Raw genomic sequence first — 19,419 nt, 5'->3', positions numbered from 1 at the left:
AGTTTTTGGACACTCTTTATGGGGACTGGAAGCTTCTTTTGGGCAAGGGCAATATCGCTCACCGATTACGGCCGCGGTTTCACGCTTTACTGCTTCGACCTGACGCCCGACCAGGCTTTCAGATTGGTAAAACACGGGAACCTTCGTCTGGAGGCACATTTTGGAACGGCGCTGCCGAATTCCATGAATACTTAGGTGTGCGCCGAATTTGACTGCATTATTCAAATCAACAAATTCAAAAAAGTCATTTTCGACTATTCGGCCGGAGTGTGCGATGGACAAAACTGAAAACGCGTCGATTTTGTTGCGCAATTCGGCCACACGAACTCGGTTTTATGGCATGTACGCCCGCGACGAGCTGACAAACCTAAATCACCCCAAGCCCAAGGTTTGCGTCGTAAATACTGACGAAAGTAACGCATTGGCTCGCTTTGTATTTCGATTCAGAGGTTCGCGGCGAATATTACGACACGTTAGGCCGACGACCGTTTCACAGAGAAATCGTCGCCTTTTGAAATAAAAACGCCGACAGGTAGACGTCGAATTCGCCTGTTACCGAAACCCCTTGTCGTCGGCCTGCGGACCCCATTGCATCTACTGTTTACTGTTTCGCGCGCGCGGATTTTTCATGTCACAGATTGTCAATGCGTTTTCATTCGACCTGAGTGAAAACGACAGAATTTCCCCCGCCGCAATTTCAAAACTGTAACTCTTTTTTTACTGGCGAATAAAACATAAATCACTGCAAAATTGTGTGTACGTGTGTGTGCGTATATATTCGATTACTAGTATGAATGTACAAGTCTCTCTTCCTGTTTTTCCTGTGCGCTCACCGAAGGTGAAATTTTTCTATGTACGTGACGATAGCCGTCCACAGGAATGTTTCGCTGACCTATACACAAACTTCTCCTCCTAAACTGGTGTTGGATAAAGACCCTGTACTTTTGCGCACACGAATCTAACCAAATTCGCGCAAGGCAGCATGCCTGGAAGAATGCCTTACACGCGATTATTCTACCAGATCAGATAGTCTTTGAGGGATGTCACGTCTTTCGTAAGCCATGTGTCTACACAACTCTAAATATCTAAAATACCGGTTCGTCTGAGAGAACTAGAGGAAGTCGTCTGCGGCGGTAAGCAAGGTTGTTTTATCTTTTCAATACTTGTCATGTATTCATAGGGATAACTTCCCTTTAGCAAATTACATTTAAATGCGCCCAACAACCTGTCATATAGGAAGAGATTGCCGCTACGTAATTCCGCAAGTCAAGAAATTCAAAGCACTTTGTTTTTATAGATAAATATTGATTATTACGTGTCACTAGATTTACAATTGTATCGGTGTTTATCAAAGCAAGAATCGGAAACGTTTTTACGAGATTTGAATCGTAAAGGATCCTTCGTTATAGTTGAGAATCAGAACGTTTGTTACATAACAATGGAGGTCGCGCTTCAGCCTATAACAAAAGGGTGGTTGATGCATTCACCGTCTTCCCATTCACAACTTGCCCTGATGTAACTGTTTGATGACATCAGAAAAACGACTAAGCATAATATTTGAGACCGCGGTTCTACCTTCGTGCAGGTAGCCCACAAATCGGTCAGGTAACTTGTCGACGAACAAACGAACAAACGACGAACAAGTATCAGAACTCTCATAAGTTCTACCAAAATAATAATAAAAAATATATCATGGTGAGAACTCTGCGTGTCACCAATAAAAGAATAATTCTGTTACACCAACCTTATTTTATTCAACGTATTCGAAACTGAAGTTTGTTCGTCGACTGAGCTCATCACGACTCTACACTTTGCTGGTTATTCAGACGCCTGTTCGTAGTTTGGCAAACTTCGTTCAATTCTTGTTTGTTTGGCAACGTGAGTGAGTAATGTTTGAATCTTCACCCGTTGCAAATCAATTCAGCCTAATTAATGACAGGTTCCAAAACCAAAGGATAAAATTACCACAGCCCGACACATCTTCTTATTTTACGGCACATATGGTTTGAGGGAGTAACCAGCACATGCGCGAAATAATATACTCATCCTTCCAACAGCACAGAAGGGGTGCAGCCGGCTCTTCAAGTTGTGAACCGTGCGCACCCACAGACTTTTGTAGTTTTTTTTGCAAACTAGGAAATGAGTGTGGATCGAACATCGAGGATGTATATTGCACAAGAATAACGAAAAAGTCGTGTCCAACGCTCTATCAACTGGGCTACAAGAGCTCAGTGGTTTCACGGGGTATATTGTGGCCAAGGTACACTGGTGCGCAAGCGCACACCTTGCCAGAAAACCTACATATATACGTAGGGGATCTCTACTACCAAAATCAGACAACGCAGTAATAATTCATGCAGTGGCATGATTGGACGGATCGCCAAACTGCACAGGTACTTGCTTGGTGATCACAGCTATAACCTACAGGCTTGGCAGCCCAGGCATTGCAGCAGCCTAGCTGGATCAGGCAATTTTTTCTTGAGGGAGCAAGATTTAAAAAATCTAGAATATATGGAAAATTAAAGGCAAAATGACCTATTATATCAAGTGTTTTGAAGCAAAGACAGATCCACCGCGGTGCTCGTTGAGTATGGTTGTTGTTTTCAGTAAAAATTATGGTAGTTCACATTACCGTTAATACTAAATCTGTATGATGCACTAAGTACCTTTAAACCTGAAGTGTTCTAATTGGTCTCCTTTAAGGCAGCCCTGTCTTATTACACTGTGAAACAAAGCCTAGCGAGAAACTTTCGCCACCAGAGTGCACTCGTGTTACGCCAGCCTACTGTCAATTTATAAAAAAAAAAGGCAGACGAGTGGTGCGGGGTTGTTCCTCTGGACTGTTCAATCACAATTTGGTTTAAGTCAGTTTGTAATAGTGCGGAATGCCTATTTCTGAACCTAACAGGTAAATATTGTTCAAGTGTAGCAAGTTTGAATTAATTAGTCAAAATTATCTTTAATTTGTGTGCATCTTAGAATAAATATATGGCTTTCAAGGCTATGTTTAATGTCTACTTCTATGTTTTCAATGATATCGATTTAGAAATTATGAAGATTGTTCGAAATACAAAAAAGCTACTAAAACCAAATGTTGAGCTGAATAATCCCAATTTTGGGATGAAATTTGTCTGTTTACAATTAAAAAAATTTTTGACACTTCAAATCGTTTTATTGTGATATAAAAAACAATTCGACCGTTTCCTATTTACATAGTAAGCATGCATTTACGTTATGTTATATCAGAACTTTTTATTCTACACATGATCAGCCAGTATGAGTTTTGTTGACTTTTAAAACCTTTTGATATTTTTCATAGAAACGTATCAATCCAATACACCACCACTGAGTTCGATATTATTGTTACTGTGACAATCAACAGTACAAACCTGCGTCGTCCCACAGACAGGTACGTACCTGCCTATTCAGTGTATAGCCAAAGACGAACATCCAGCAGTCGAAGTGTTGGCTTTGCCAATAGTTCGACAGTCAATAATTTGCTTACCTTTATTTTCGGTAAATATAAATGTACGGGTTGATTTTTAAAATACAAACGTTCTGTGCCAAATCTTAGGTCTGAGACGTAACAATGAATTGTTACTTTTTCTCAGAAACAACTCCCCCCAAGAAATCCGATCAGGAATGCCTCCAACTGGAGACGTGTGTGATTAAAACAGTTTCTACAAAAATTATCTTTGAAATAGCTGAAAGGTTTAGTCTGTACACAGAGCATAAAGCCAGCGTTTCGATGGAAGCAAATGTCAGGTTAAGTCACTCTTCGGCGATGAAAATTGTAACATAGTTCAAATCTAAGTGCTAAGTTGTTGTGTCGAACACGAAAAAGTTTATGATTTACTGATTCGATCAGTTAGTTAAGAAGTGTTTTATTCAATGCCGGTGTTATATTTGGGCCGACAAACAGGAATACGTTTCGTGTATTGGGATTTGAGCGCGTTTGTTACAAAGATCCGTTACTCCTTGCCAGTATGAAACACAAAGAATTTTTGAGTCATAAGGTCAAGTAAACGACCAAAATATGCTCATCCTGAGAAAGAATACTTTTAAAAACTCAGTAAATATATGGCTAGGTTGATTTTCAACCTTGCTTAAACTAAACACTGAAAAAATGTCCCGTCATCAAATCATATACAAGGATAGTAAACTTCAAATAATAAACATTTGTATCCAAAGCAAGGGTTAATTTTCAGAAATCATCATAACTCGTCTTTTAATGTTTGTTTGTACACGTAGCTTTTATTTGCAATTACAGCAAGTTGTTAAGTCATAATGAAATAAAAAAAATCCAGTCAAGTCTAAACCCATTTTGAAAGGAAAACCGAAATCAAAGAAGAGAGGTTAAAGGGTTTAACCGACTGTCATCCGGTTAGAGGACACCCGATCCGAAGTGTGGACCTGAGTTAACGAAACGAATTTGGCGCGGCGATGCCTTTTGGAAGCGATCGCGTTGTAATCACTCTTCACCTCCGAAGGAAACCCTTACAATTCGATTTAAATGCGGCAACATTGTGGTGTTCCTTATTGTGTCCAAATTGATACACGATTTCGAAAGATATTACGTTACACAGGCCGGCGGTGAAATGCCATTCTTCGCTGGGTCCGTTTCATGGTTTAGGTAGCATATTCATGAGTCTCGGTAAAGCGGTATTGCCTTTTCAAAAGTGTAACTTTTTTTTTACTGGCGAATAAAACATAAATCACTGCAAAATTGTGTGTACGTGTGTGTGCGTATATATTCGATTACTAGTATGAATGTACATTTCTCTCTTCCTGTTTTTCCTGTGCGCTCACTGAAGGTGAAATTTTTCTATGTCCGTGACGATAGCCGTCCACAGGAATGTTTCGCTGACTTATACAAACTTTTCCTTTATTAAACTGGTGTTGGACAAAGACCCTGTACTTTTGCGCACACGAATCTAACCAAATTCGCGCAAGTTAACAATGCCTGGAAAAATGCCTTACAGGCGATTATTCTACCAGATGAGATAGTCTTTGAGGGATGACACGTTTTCCGAATGCCACCTCTGGTAATCGGCGTCTGATACGGGTTCGTCTGAGAGAACTAGAGAAAGTCGTCTGCGGCGATTAGCAAGGTTCTTTCATCTTTTCAATACTTGTCATGTATTCATAGGGATAACTTCCCTTTAGCAAATTACATTTAAATGCGCGCAACAACCTGTCATATAGGAAGAGATTGCCACTACGTAATTCCGCAAGTCAAGAAATTCAAAGCACCTTGTTTTTATAGATAAATATTGATTATTACGTGTCACTACATTTACAATTGTATCGGTGTTTATCAAAGCAAGAATCAGAGAGTGAACGTCCATTTGATGGCTTTTACGAGATTTGAATCGTAAAGGATCCTCCGTTATAGTTGAGAATCAGAACGTTTGTTATATAAGAATGGAGGTCGCGCTTCAGCCTATAACCTATGGGTGGTTGATGCATTCCCCGTCTTCCCATTCACAACTTGCCCTGATTTTGTTGCCAACTGTTTGATGACGTCAGAAAAACGACTAAGCATAATATTTGAGGCCGCGGTTCTACCTTCGTGCTGGTAGCCCACAAATCGGTCAAGTAACTTGCCGACGGACAACCTAATATCAGAACTCTCATACGTTCTCTCAAACTAATAATAAAAAATATATCATGGTGAGAACTCTGCGTGTCACCAACAAAAGAATAATTCTGTTACACCAACCTTATTTTATTCAACGTATTCGAAACTGAAGTTTGTTCGTCGACTGAGCTCATCACGACTCTACACTTTGCTGGTTTTACAGACGAATGATTGTGATTTGGCAAAATTCAATGAATTCTTGTTTGTTTGGGAACGTGAGTGAGTAAGGTTTGAATCTTCACTCGCTGGACATAAATTGAGCCTAATTAATGACAGGTTCCAAAACCAAAGGGTAAATTTACCACTAAATCAGCACATGCGCGAAACAATAAACTCATCTTTCCAAAGCACAAAAGGAGCGCCAGCCGGCTCTTCTAAGAGCAACAGTTTTTCTCCTCTACCACATATGGCCCCGCATGCAGCATGCTTAGTGTGTATGCACACAGTCAAACCCAACGCTATTGAACTAATGCTCATCCACAGACTTTTGTAGTTTTCCTATCTTTTCTTTGTGAATTCGAGCAACTGGAGGTAGATGTGAGGCTTATAATATTTTTCATTGTTTGAAAATAAACATTTCTCCCATGCGTCATTGCAAAGCTTTTATTCCGCAGTGTAATAACAAAGCACATGCGTATCAAACGCTTACACGAAACACAGCACAGAGCTTAAAAGCCAAACATAGGCTTGCAACCAGAAAATATACCTTCAAGTTGTAACGTTTCAAACACACTTAATATCAAACTACTTTATACCGTTTTAAACATGACAACTTGGGTTTGATATTCGGTGAATCGTAACATAGTTTTATGGATTTAATAATCTGTCCATCTAGCACAATTAAACGTAACTTTTATTAACCGACGCAGGTGAAACATCGGTCAACAAAAATGATGTTTAATTGTTCTAGAAGCACAGCTTATTAAAATATAAGATGCCAGGCAACAACAGCAACATATAGTTTCATGGAGTGTCGGCTGTTTCATTAGTGATTACATGGGCCCACTCAGGGAAAGCACCCATGCCGAAATATGGAATAGCAAAAGTGTTGGAAAAAACAAGAATAACCAGAACTCCTAACAGCACAGGAACCCATCCAGCTTTTATCTAAAAACAAATACCTTTGTATCCATGTTCTGATATTAGCTAACAAAAACGTTCTCCTAAATCGTATAGCTGTTGTGTGTTCTGCTTTATTACGTCAAAATAATTCAAAAACAGAAAATATTCCGGCTTTTTTTTGAAATTTACAATCAGGATCCAAATTTCAAAATAAATGATCTGGTGTGCACAGCTATGATGGCTACGGGTGGTATGCAGAATCCCCCACTAAATTTAATCTATTTTTAAAATTAAACGAGGATTCTGCATCGCGTCTAAACAATTAAGCTTGATTTCTGCATATCCTTCCAATATATTTATGAAAGTAATGCTTCAAATAATATATAATTTACCATGTCGACGACTTTCAAACGACCATATGAGAAGGCAATGGCGTTATAAGGTGATCCAACAGGCAACAAAAACGCCATTGACGACGCGAAGACAGGTCCCAGCATTAGATAAAGGGGATGAATTTGTGATAACACGGCCTAAACGGTAGAAATTATACTCAAAGTTTTTGATAATTAACCATCTCACCAGCAATTTGAACAATACCATTATATCACAAAAAGTTTATAGTTATACATACGTAAAAATCTTACCAGTTGGGCGAAGATTGGGGTGAATATGGCTGCCGCTGCGGCGTTGTTGGAAATTTGAGTAAATACGGTTACAATCAAAGTGCAGCCCAAAAGGATCACCCAGTCATCAACCGACTTGTCAAATACAAGCAAGTTGCCTACCCACGTTGAAAAACCGGATCTCTATTTTTGGAAACTGTTAATTCTCAATTTCAATTTTACCGCAATAATTGTCAGCATGTTTTTCTTACCGTAGCGCCAGCAGCGAGTGCGTAACTTCCAGAAAACAGAAACAAGATTCCCCACGGAAACTTTCGATGAACAGTTTTCCATTCCAATACGGAGGGTACGGGTTTTTTAATTTCTGTAATGCGACCAATTGAAGTTTGTGTGAAGTGTTTCAAAACTTTTAGGGACACGAAACATTCTTTCGCGGCAAAATGTTACGTTTCGGCGAAAAAGCGTATGGAATTAACGTGCAGTTTACAAAATAGTCTACACCCTCACGCATCCGTGGTCTCGATTCAGTGAATCCGGAATATCCGAACTTTACTTTATTATTTAAACCAAAAATTATGTATTTGGGAAATTGATATATTTTTGCGAAATAAAAACATATCTACTTACCAGTCGGGTCTTCACTGTTAAAGAAAATTGGCTTCTGACTTGGTAGAATAAAAAGCAGGATAGACATTGCAACGGCCACAGTTCCGTCTGTGACGTAACCAACAGGAAAAAGAACTGCCCAACCAGGCATAAACCCAGGATCACGAAAGAACCACAAAAATGCAGTAAGTACGAATATGACCAGTACCGTAACTTCAGACCATCTGTATAAATGGCCAGGAATTTGTTTTGCTGACATACTGGTAGATAATGTTTTTTAGATAAACTGCTTCAGCAATACATTTCCACTGTCGGCTTTCCTAGCGGTAACCATCGTTGTATATACACATTGTGTAGCAACTATAAACATGGAACATTCTTTAACATACAAAAACTACGTAATATTACCTAATAGGCCCAAGTTTCCCGTGTTCTTCCTTAATTACTTTCATCACCGCTCTTTCGCCAGCTGATGTTTGGCCCTTTCCCCGAAAAACAGTTTTTACACATTGCCATCTGTGAAATATTGGTGTTAGGATGTTTAAATCAAGTTTTTGGTTGGTAAGACTTTTTTTAAAAATGCTTATTACGAGGTTTCGTACTTCCATCTCTAATATTTTCTGATGATACTTACTCGATTCCAAAGAAGTACCAGCAAAGCCAAGCGTACGAGAGTACAAAAATGACTAAAGCTTGTGGAAGAGCGTATACGATCCAGTTTCCGAATGTCAGTTGCACATCTGCTCCAGGAAACGCCCTACAAAGTTTAACCAAAGTCCTATAATTAGGCAAATACTTGATACAACCACTACAAGCCAACCAGGTTACCAAGTGGTAACGTCAACATCAACCTACAGTTTGTATTGCCCTGTCAGTATCAAATTAGGGAATGTCCCGGTAAGGGCTGCCGTCCCTCCGATTCCGGAAGCAAAAGGTATGCAGAGGGTAATTCCCTTAATGATGGACTCAAGTTTCTGGTTTTCTGATTGTTTGAAAGATTCCATGTCCTAAATATTGATTAGATATGAAAAAGTGTTTGTGTTCAGTCTCATCATATCGAGTTTACCAAAAGTTTGGCAGCTTGTTTGTTTAGTAAGGCCAAAATTTGGGTCCACGCAATCTTTTTTTCACCAAGGTTTAAAGTAAAAAAATTATACAATTGAATAATTACATTTAAACAAAGTTCAATTAATTAATGAATTGATGTGATAAACAAAAACATAAAGCGACTAGAAATGACCCGGCGTTCAGTCAAAGTGTGAAACGTGACAAACAGCTTTCACTCAACAGTGTTCACCCCGTATTTGAACAGACATCATTTTTGTTGTTTTCACGCCTCAGTGCACCGCACACGGTAATGATGACGCACACGCATGCCACAGACATATATTTTCTGGAATTTTCCACAATCTATCGTACATGCTATCAACTGAGTCATAAATGCCTGTGTGCTGACCTGACTTCCATTGTTTTGTGATCAATTCGACGAAAATATTTAACAGTTTAAGTTGAGCTGTTTTGGGCAAAATCTATATTTGTGAGAAATATTGAACCTACCTGTTCATTTCCAGCGTTCGCTTCTGAACTGACGACGTTGGTTGGTATTTCTCCCAACTCTATCTACAGGCAGAAAAACACTATACTGTAATTTATACTTTGCACTAAATTCATTTATACTTTGAACGGTTGGATGTTGTAAGACACAGTGGAAACATTTTCAGGATTTTCTTCGAGATCCGCATCCGACTCCGACAGCATGTCGCTCTTTTTCTTAAAAAAAGGTTAAAAGAAGTTCAAATTGAAGAAAAGTAATACATATAAGCAAGTGAAACCAATAATACGATTTCTGTGAGCTGCATACAGATCGTCTAGAGTCACACCAAAGCTGCACTTATCAGACCTTATAAGTCGAAACAGTGGCCATCTGTATGCACCTCACAGAAAGTAAAGTCGTTTAGCTGTTACAAAAAATGAGGAAAACAGACACACGATATAAATGCCAACTTACTTTTTCTATATTCCGCTTAGATTCAGCTTCAAGTTCTTTGTAAACAGCTTCAACCATAGGCAACATCATCGCTGTCGTTGCAGTGTTGCTTATCCACATCGACAGAAAAAAAGTTATTGACATAAATCCGAACAGCAGCCTACAAAATAACACTTTTGTCAGGTATGTGCCAACTACGTGAGCTGAGGACAGTTGTGCACACAATTTCGACCTATCAGGTCTCATCAGTGCAGCATGCAATGTGTGTCTCAAAATAAATGTTACAAAATCTCACAGTCTTGGCTTGGTTCCGATTGCCATCAAAATTCTCAGTGCGCATCTTCTGTGAAGTCCTGTGTCCTCCACCGCAATGGCGATGATGAGCCCTCCCACAAACAGCCAGCTCGCATCCCGGAAAAATGAAGCGCTCACCTCCGCTCCCGTCATGATCCCACTTATCGGGAACATGACAAGAGGAAGAAAAGAGGTAACAGCTAGAGGGACGACTTCCGCGATCCAATAAACAGCCATGAGAAGGATTGTGTAACCGCATGCTGCCACCTAGTAACGGTATTGGGGAAATTGAAGACAGGTTTTTCGTTTAAAAATAACTGTTTTTACTTAGGCCCACAACTCATTGATAAGTAGCCTATGTTGATTGGCAGACTAATGTAGCGAAAATGACACACGGCAATAATGCTTTCCTTTATGCGTTGTTTGATTATATGCGTTGTTTATTTAACGCTCTCCTAAATAACACATATGTGCACAACTCATAGCAATATGCTTTCGTTTTTCTTCTGTTTTTTGCACTCACGTTTCATCGAATTCCCCTTAGTGTTTACGCACTATAGTCGTTTTCTATGTTAGCCACCGTAACGCTCCATTGGTTAACGTGCAAGTCGTTAATTGGTTGACTGCCCGGCGCAAGGAGTGCTGTGTGTATGACCGGGAAGTCTTGAGATGGGTGTCGTGCTGTTCGGTTGTTATTTGTGTCGTAATTTGTATTGAAGGGTTTATTGGCGTATACTGGTATTGTAAGTAAGTTTTATCATCTTATATGCGCAAAAGAGCCATAATAATCAATGAAAGCTTTTATCATCGTTTTTCACTTTATTTCATTTATTAAAGTCCCAGACGCCCATTTAGTAAAACCAGTGTGAGGTATTTTAGCTTTAGTGGTGAGTCGTTATTGCAGGGTCCGTGCCTTTTCTGAATTAGGGAGGCAGCGTTGGGTTGCCGAAATAATACCGTGACAGTACAATCGATCACAGTTAGTTCGGTAACCCTAACTTTGATGGTAGCGGCCAACCAGCTTGCTAAAACAGTATTGTAGCCCAGGTTGTCCGCAGACTTGGACCACCCTGAACTAAACATAACCCTACTTGGAACTCCAAGTGGTTCGGTAAAAGACAGAGAAAAAATGATTCAACTAATCTTACCTTACTCTGACTAATCAAGGGGATCGGAAGTAGGATGAGAGGTAGTATAACTGACAACGTTCCACGAAACGCCCAAACTCTTCGGATCCAGAGAGACACACACATGTCTATAATATTTTCTATCCTCTATCAAAACACACAGCACTCAGCACAATAAATAACTGCCAAAAAAATCGTAGCAGAAATAAAGAGAGTAAAAATTTAATGCTTCTCGTAGATGTACATCATCCGTCTCATTTTGAATTTTACCACAGAATTATGCGACGCTTTCACCATGACAGGTGGCTATAGATTCGTACCCTTGTATCTCAGCGATCTGCATCTTTTTTTCTCTGATGTGCCTTCTTCTTATCCACAGATAATTCCTGGAAATACTCACCTCGCTTGTTTTGCGGATGGTGTAAATCCTTCGAATTGTTTTTGAATTTCAAGGAGTCATGTTTAAATCTTCGCCTACTGCAAACCGATCAAGCCTAACAAAAGGTTCGCAATCAAGCGGTAAATTTATTTGGATAATACAGTGGCCACCTGATAATAGACTAATGAAGAAACTTCACGAATTCAGACTTTGTTCAATTCGTATCTGGGTATTTTATTTTACGCTAAACAAAACATTAACACTACCGCTACTAAAAGCGAAACAAAAGAAAAGAATAAATAAAAGAACAGGTTTGAACAGAAATGGATAATCGTAGAAACATAGAAATAAAAAGTGATCATTGTTGTCGGTAAGCACATCATTTTTTTGCTTAAACCTCCCACAGCGACAGTTTTCCTTAACCTTTGACCCTTCGCCCCGCTATAACGTCATCGCGCACGTCATCATAAAAGCATTCTGGCGCTTTCAATCGGTCATTTGACGGGACTCGGCGGCGGCGTTACGTACTTATCCGCCGATGACGTCGACGGCAATGACGTCGTACTTGTTGGGGACTTGTCAATGCGGGTGGTTTGGACCCTCAAGCTCGTGGGGGTCCCGTGCTGATCCCAGCGGGGTGAAATATTCAGGTCGCTGCGAGAGAAAGTTTGGTTCCGCAATCTAGTGTTGTATGAACCTGGTAGGAGTCTTTGAGACACAGGCGGGGAGAAATTTCCACGCGGGCGGGGGGTGCTGGCCGCACTGGAAGTGACGTCACTCGCATTTCCGGTGCGCGAGCCGGCTTTGAGTGTCGAATCGCTGTCGGTGTCCAAGCTGGAACCGTTTCACGTCACCAACGGCACTCTATCGCTTTGGGGGTGTTTTGGGTCGAAGGGGTTTCCCCTTCTGTCATCAAGAAACTTAAATCGATGCCGGGGACGGTGTCTTCGGTGCCTTCCATCTCTAGGTCATCAGAGCAAACCAGTTCGATGACCATTGTCCCACGTTTCGGATGGTGCCGAATCGAATTGCAGTTGACTTTGTGATCGTCGCCGAGAGATATGACGATGCGATTGGCGGGAATAGACTTGGTGCGCTGGGGGGTTTTTCTGGGGGTGTTCACTTCCTCAACTGGACCACGATACGACGGTTGAGCGTCAGTTTCATCGATATAGGAAATACCATCTGCTGAAATTCAAACAAACATTGCTTTATCTCAAAACAGTGGACATCTGTCTATTGGCTTCATAATGCTTATATATCTTTTGTATTGTGTTGGAGTATTTGTCAAATATTATATACAAAGTGAACTGTAATAACAGTTAATATGATAGTAAACCGCTTTTAAACGAAATAGCCCCAGTAAACATAAATGATCAAAGTTACGTGTCGACTTACAGTAAGGTCGTGGTTGCATTGGGGTAACTGTTGCAACTTGCTTCTTCGGTCCATCTGTTGAAAAAGGAGAAAGTTTGTTATCAAGAAAACTCGAAATTTTCTTTCTAATCTGTGACAGCTTCCCATAGCCATGCACTCAATGCGATTATGGTGCGTTGGAAAATTGAAATACCCGCCATGCAAGCTTTTAAGTAATTATTATTAGCTGATTCCTCGTGATCAATTAATAATAGTTTCTCCTTTCATATTTTGCCAGAATCTAATGCATGTCCCTGTTAACAAGCAGTTTCCTGGCTTCGGGTTCATCATATCTCATCGTGCCACGGTTGGAGTAAATGTTGTTGCTGTTATTCTCATGTGTGTCGGATGTCGGCTGGTTTTCGCCAACCCTGCAACAAAAAAATGCGACCTTGTAACGAGTTGATCGATAGGTCAAGGGTTCGAATTCCGTGTGCGGTGGTTGTTGTAAATTCTTACGTGTTTTGTGGAGGTTTTTCGTCGGGCTTGTACTTCTTCTGTCTGCATAGGGCAATGTGCTCGTTGCGCCGCAAGAAGAATACAAGTTCGACAATCATGATGAGAACGAAAGCGATGAGAAATACAACTGCATAAAACATACATTTGCTTGGTAAGGATGAACGTAGTTTAACATGGGTTGACACCCACTTACTGAAGAAGCTATATTTCACGCTTATACACGATTACGAAATAGAGAATTGGGAAAGTAAAAACCTGTTTATCTTTTTGTTCGACCCCATAAACCTGTTTTATTGCCGTAATCGGAAATATGAAAATCCCCAACAAGAAAACCAAATCTTGTTTCCAAATAAGGTGGGTAAAAGTAACCCAATTTGGTTTGCTTTGTAACCCAGGGGTGGCCGATAAAAGGACCTCAATGGGTGCAGTGACGCTGCACTTTTCTCACCGAGAGGTCGTTCAGCTGTGAACCAAATCGCGCGGCCACAAAATCTCATCGTTCGAACAAATCCACATATTGTTACTCAAATCCAATTTGTTGAGTGAGGTGCACGAAACTCTAAAAACATCGGAAACCAGACAACGCTTTTTCACCGCAAATGTCTCAGTGTCTTAATTTACATGCTAATTTCTTACTCCGAGCTGAATGGCGCCTTCTTCTTATCCACAGATAATTCCTGGAAATACTCACCTCGCTTGTTTTGCGGATGGTGTAAATCCTTCGAATTGTTTTAGAACGTCAATGAGTTATGTTTGAATCCTCGCCTACTGCAAACCGATCAAGCTTAACAAAAGTTTCGTAACCAAGGGGTGTTACGTATTTTTACGTTACATAGCAACGTTCGCATTCATAGAAATATGAACTATGGTCACATAACAGCCAGTTTCGTCATCAACCTCCGGAATCTCTTTCTATGGTTTTTTTGTGTTAAGGCATTTTAGGTAGCGTCTTGTCCAGCATATCTGTAGCAACGGTTGCTTTCTCACGTGATTTGATCTCGTAACTAGTTTCTATGCAACAGCTGTGTTTTATGTGATTTTATTGGCCAGCTTAAATGTGTCGCCTTAGAGAAGTCCTTCATTGTTTTTGTGTGAGAGTGCGTCTTTTGTTAACTGTTCGCTGACCGTTAGTCCTTTTTTTTGGACACTCTTTATGGGGACTGGAAGCTTCTTTTGGGCAAGGGCAATATTGCTCACCGATTACGGCCGCGGTTTCACGCTTTACTGCTTCGACCTGACGCCCGACCAGGCTTTCAGATTGGTAAAACACGGGAACCTTCGTCTGGAGGCACATTTTGGAACGGCGCTGCCGAATTCTATAAATACTTTGGTGTGCGCCGAATTTGACTGCATTATTCAAATCGACAAATTCAAAAAAGTCATTTTCGACTATTCGGCCGGAGTGTGCGATGGACAAAACTGAAAACGCGTCGATTTTGTTGCGCAATTCGGCCACACGAACTCGGTTTTATGGCATGTACGCCCGCGACGAGCTGACAAACCTAAATCACCCCAAGCCCAAGGTTTGCGTCGTAAATACTGACGAAAGTAACGCATTGGCTTGCTTTGTATTTCGATTCAGAGGTTCGCGGCGAATATTACGACACGTTAGGCCGACGACCGTTTCACAGAGAAATCGTCGCCTTTTGAAATAAAAACGCCGACAGGTAGACGTCGAATTCGCCTGTTATCGAAACCCCTTGTCGTCGGCGTGCGGACCCCATTGCATCTACTGTTTACTGTTTCGCGCGCGCGGATTTTTCATGTCACAGATTGTCAATGCGTTTTCATTCGACCTGAGTGAAAACGACAGAATTTCCCCCGCCGCAATTGCAAAACTGTAACTCTTTTTTTACTGGCGAATAAAACATAAATCACTGCAAAATTGTGTGTACGTGTGTGTGCGTATATATTCGATTACTAGTATAAATGTACAAGTATCTCTTCCTGTTTTTCCTGTGCGCTCACCGAAGGTGAAATTTTTCTATGTACGTGACGATAGCCGTCCACAGGAATGTTTCGCTGACCTATACACAAACTTCTCCTCCTAAACTGGTGTTGGATAAAGACCCTGTACTTTTGCGCACACGAATCTAACCAAATTCGCGCAAGGCAGCATGCCTGGAAGAATGCCTTACACGCGATTATTCTACCAGATCAGATAGTCTTTGAGGGATGTCACGTCTTCCATAAGCCATGTGTCTACACAACTCTAAATATCTAAAATACCTGTTCGTCTGAGAGAACTAGAGGAAGTCGTCTGCGGCGGTAAGCAAGGTTCTTTCATCTTTTCAATACTTGTCATGTATTCATTGGGATAACTTCCCTTTAGCAAATTACATTTACACGCGCGCAACAACATGCCATAGGAACAGTTTGCCGCCACGTAATTCCGCAAGTCGAGAAATTCAAAGCACTTTGTTTTTATTGATAAATATTGATTATCATCTATCTTTTACTACGTTTCCATGGCCACTTTCGCACATAGCCCGAAAACATGGCCCGATCGCATACTCGGCCCGAACGAACAGGCGCATAACCGCTTGCGTTTCCATGGCCGTTTTGTGACCGGTGAGGCGTATAGATTTTTGGGATTTCCCTTGCGCGGCAGCTGGCAGATGCTGTCTTGCAGAGTATCGGACAAAGTGGTTTTGAACAAAACGTGCCATGGAACCACAAACATCACAAGATTTAGTTCTGTTAACTGTTTTTGCATTACAATTAGCTGTTTTGATTGTTATGGTGCAGAACCAAACTACATGCCTTCAGGCAACAAGTATGCTTATTGCACATGACCTCAGTGGCCAGGCTACAGTTAAAAAAAGAAGGTTTTGGATGCTTCAAAGGTTTGGAGGAGTATTTCTTCCTTTCTTTGAGCACAGTTTATATTATCTTAATAATAATACAGATCTACTGATTGGTGGGACACTGTTGTGAAAAACTTCGATGACTCCGATTGGCTAAAACATTTCCGGATTAGAAAGTCTACTTTTCAACAGCTTATTTTGCTGCTTGGTGAAGATTTGAAACCAGGTTATACATTTTGAACTAGATTTTTTGTGAACTTTCCATAAACTTAAAAACATTGTCATTTGTAGATGATAGATCAGTTAGGACACCTATACCCCTTGAAAAAAGGATTGCAGTTGCCTTGTATAAATTAGCTTCAGCAGCTGAATTTAGAGTTGTTGGAGTTGCCTTCGGAATACACAAGACATCCGTTCACCGGTGTTTGCACAGGTACTGAGCAAATACAGGAAACTATATTGCAGCTAAAATGTTTTTCTTGTAGGTTTTGTAAGGCTCTTTGCAAGAAACACAAACAGTTCATTTATCTTCCTAAATCCACTGAAGCCCAAATAATAGCAAATCAGAATCATCAAAAGTCTGGATTTCCGCAAGTATTTGGGGCAATTGATGGATGCCATATACATGTAAAACCACCAAAACATGGAATAAGAGATTTTATAAACAGAAAAAGGTTCCCATCTCTTGTGCTTCAAGCAGTGGTTGATAATCAGTATAGGTGAAGATTGTATGATTCTGTTTATATTTCATTACATTTAATATATGTTTTTAAGATTCAGAGATGTCTCAGTCAAAATGCCTGGCAGTGTGCATGACGCATCTGTGCTGCGTGCCTCTCATTTGTACAAAAATGCATCCAACCTACCAAAAGTACAAAGTTTTTAATATCACCATGCTTCAACCAATTTAAGTTGTTATGTTTGTGTTTAATAGGGCACCATTACCATCAACAATGTACAGATTCCTTTGATGATTGTTGGAGATTCTGCATACCCCTGGCTCATGAGGCCGTACACTGGGTCTAGCTTAACTGACAAACAGGAGACATTTAATTATCACCATAGCAGTGTTCGTATTGTGGTTGAGAATGCTTTTGGGAGGCTTAAGGCTCGTTGGCGAATATTGAAGCGACAACTAGATGTTGACATGAAAGAAGCTCCTTTCATTATTGCAGCATGTTGCATAATGCATAACATGTGCGAAGAGGCCCAATCACCTGTCCCAAGGGATACTGAAATTACTCTGATCCATGGGTCCACTTCACAACCAGATGCTGCAGTGGACAGTCAAGTTCGCACCACCATTGCAGATTATTTATGTAATTTGTAATAAAGTAGCACCAAATTTCATTTCATCAGTTCTTTTTAATAAAATGTAAATATGAATTGAATGTTTGCATTGTTGCAACAGTACAAGAAGAAAAGAAAGAAAACATGGCACTTGAAATTCACAATAATTTGCCTTATTTTGAAGTATTTTGTGAATCAATAGACGAGGTGAGCACATCAGCTAGACGTGTCAGGACATTAACCATGTTTTCTATATTTTTTTGGTTAGTTTCTTGGCTGTCTTTTAAAAAATTTAGTATATTTTCAGTGCTGGCACTCTCCTTTTTTTTCATCACTGCACTCTGCCGTTTTCTTCTTCTTGTTCTGCTTGAAGAACCTTATAAAAGACCATATAATATTAACTAAAGCAAAATGGTTTCATGGAACATTACCTGTAATAGTTCGGGAACTACATGGCTCCTCGCAGCTATGTGACTCTTCTGTTGGTGCTTGGGGATATTCTTCGGATTGTGGAAATGTTTCAGACTCTTCTTCTGGATGCACGGGTGGTGTGACAGATTGGGGTTGTGAGTCTATTAGGTGTTCAGTTAAATCCAATGGAATTTCATCAAGTATGTACACTGCACAATAAACATTGCAATTCAGTTTTGTGACAATTAAGTGCACACACTTATTGACAAACCATCCTCAGAGTCTTCATGCTCTTCAAGACTCTGTGGCAGAGGTTCTTTACCAGACTCAAACCCGGAGGCATGATGCATTGCCTGGTAGAAGAATTTTTTTATGTTATATGTAAATGCAAGTAATAGCAAACATATACACATACCAGTGATCGAGGTCTTGTTCCGAGGATTTCATCCATTTTTTCAAAATGATTCCAGTCTAAACCTTTGGATGAAGCACCTGATCTGTTTAAATCCCCTTTTATTTTGTTATACTTTGATTTAAGTAGCCGCCACTTCCGTCGAACTTGATGTCTGAAAATGTTAACCTGCAGTTGTGCAAGTGAGCCTATTGTGGGAAACAATTTCGATTTAAATAAAAATACTTCACACATGTCAAAATTGTGTCCCTTTTTTCTCATTTCTTCAGCTGCCTGCTGCATAACATCTTTATTTCTTCTGGATTTGCTATCCGTTTTCGCTACCAAATTTAGTTGCTTTGCAATAACAATTAAATCGTTGGTTTGCGCGTCAGTCCACTTTTTTACAACACCTTCTACTTTCGCCATCTTTCTGAATTATTTCTGGATAAATAATATATCCTATATATACCCTTTTGCAAAGAAATATAAGCGAACATCTGCCTTTATGCTGGGTTGACTTAACTTTTACGACCACTTTAACATCTGCAGACTTGCAAAGTCAACAAAACCAACATCTGCACTTAACGCTGCGTTGACATAATTTTTATGACCAGTTCAACACCTGCAGACTTGCAACATCAACAAAACTAAAATCCGTCGGGCCGAGTATACTCCGCCTCAACTCCGTCAGGCAACCCCTTCTAGACCGCCCGCCCGATCGCCAGTTCAGTGGCCATGGAAACGTAGTATTTGTGTGAAAAAAGTAAGTCGCTGGCTTTTCAGATGGCAGAGTTACACCATAGAATACTAAAACATGGAATGGAAACTCTTTTCGTCACGCATGAGTAACACTTTACGCAAAATGAAAAATGCATTGGGTTAAATGCGATTTTGGCGTTTTTCGGCGGCGAAAAACTCCAAGT

The 19,419-nt window shown here is 40.3% G+C and overlaps 3 protein-coding genes across 4 annotated transcripts; all 3 read right to left on the bottom strand.

The window, feature by feature from the left end:
* Positions 1 to 6,604: 6,604 nt before the first annotated feature.
* LOC145895802 (Na(+)/citrate cotransporter-like) lies at positions 6,605 to 11,466 on the bottom strand. The gene is made up of 13 exons (XM_082984585.1): positions 11,362 to 11,466; positions 10,215 to 10,480; positions 9,941 to 10,079; positions 9,610 to 9,702; positions 9,490 to 9,552; positions 8,788 to 8,939; positions 8,567 to 8,689; positions 8,341 to 8,448; positions 7,954 to 8,156; positions 7,578 to 7,690; positions 7,348 to 7,509; positions 7,096 to 7,233; positions 6,605 to 6,748 (listed from the first exon to the last, which is right to left on the bottom strand). The coding sequence occupies exons 1-13, from the start codon at positions 11,464 to 11,466 to the stop codon at positions 6,605 to 6,607; spliced, it is 1,809 nt and encodes a 602-aa protein (XP_082840711.1).
* A 1,058-nt stretch (positions 11,467 to 12,524) lies between these two features.
* Positions 12,525 to 13,717, bottom strand: LOC145894078 (uncharacterized). 2 transcript variants are annotated; one of them, XM_082982524.1, is made up of 3 exons: positions 13,595 to 13,717; positions 13,118 to 13,506; positions 12,525 to 12,907 (listed from the first exon to the last, which is right to left on the bottom strand). In XM_082982524.1, the coding sequence occupies exons 2-3, from the start codon at positions 13,134 to 13,136 to the stop codon at positions 12,570 to 12,572; spliced, it is 357 nt and encodes a 118-aa protein (XP_082838650.1). In that variant the 5' UTR covers positions 13,137 to 13,506; positions 13,595 to 13,717; the 3' UTR covers positions 12,525 to 12,569. The 2 variants fall into 2 exon arrangements, with proteins under 2 accessions (XP_082838650.1, XP_082838651.1); XM_082982525.1 differs by having other exon boundaries at positions 12,525 to 12,904.
* A 4,147-nt stretch (positions 13,718 to 17,864) lies between these two features.
* On the bottom strand, positions 17,865 to 18,922 carry LOC145895801 (uncharacterized). Its single transcript, XM_082984584.1, has 5 exons — positions 18,747 to 18,922; positions 18,518 to 18,668; positions 18,374 to 18,455; positions 18,123 to 18,311; positions 17,865 to 18,067 (listed from the first exon to the last, which is right to left on the bottom strand). Exons 1-5 carry the CDS (start codon positions 18,920 to 18,922, stop codon positions 17,865 to 17,867), a joined length of 801 nt encoding a protein of 266 aa, XP_082840710.1.
* Between the last annotated feature and the right edge of the window lie 497 nt (positions 18,923 to 19,419).

This window comes from Ascidia mentula, chromosome 3, assembly GCF_947561715.1.
Source record: "Ascidia mentula chromosome 3, kaAscMent1.1, whole genome shotgun sequence".
In the NCBI taxonomy this organism is placed as follows: Eukaryota; Metazoa; Chordata; class Ascidiacea; order Phlebobranchia; family Ascidiidae; genus Ascidia; species Ascidia mentula.
The sequence above is the reverse complement of the archived record's forward strand: the minus strand, read 5'-3'. Positions and strand labels throughout refer to the sequence as shown.

Coding starts and splice junctions, on each gene's coding strand:
- LOC145895802 (XM_082984585.1), bottom strand. CDS start 11,466: ATGTGTGTGTCTCTCTGGATCCGAAGAGTTTGGGCGTTTCGTGGAACG. Junction 8,157..8,340: donor GGGAAACTTGGGCCTATTAG/GTAATATTACGT, acceptor CCATTTATACAG/ATGGTCTGAAGTTACGGTAC. Junction 7,691..7,953: donor TAACAGTGAAGACCCGACTG/GTAAGTAGATAT, acceptor GTCGCATTACAG/AAATTAAAAAACCCGTACCC.
- LOC145895801 (XM_082984584.1), bottom strand. CDS start 18,922: ATGGCGAAAGTAGAAGGTGTTGTAAAAAAGTGGACTGACGCGCAAACC. Junction 18,312..18,373: donor GCATGAAGACTCTGAGGATG/GTTTGTCAATAA, acceptor TTTATTGTGCAG/TGTACATACTTGATGAAATT. Junction 18,068..18,122: donor TAGTTCCCGAACTATTACAG/GTAATGTTCCAT, acceptor GTCTTTTATAAG/GTTCTTCAAGCAGAACAAGA.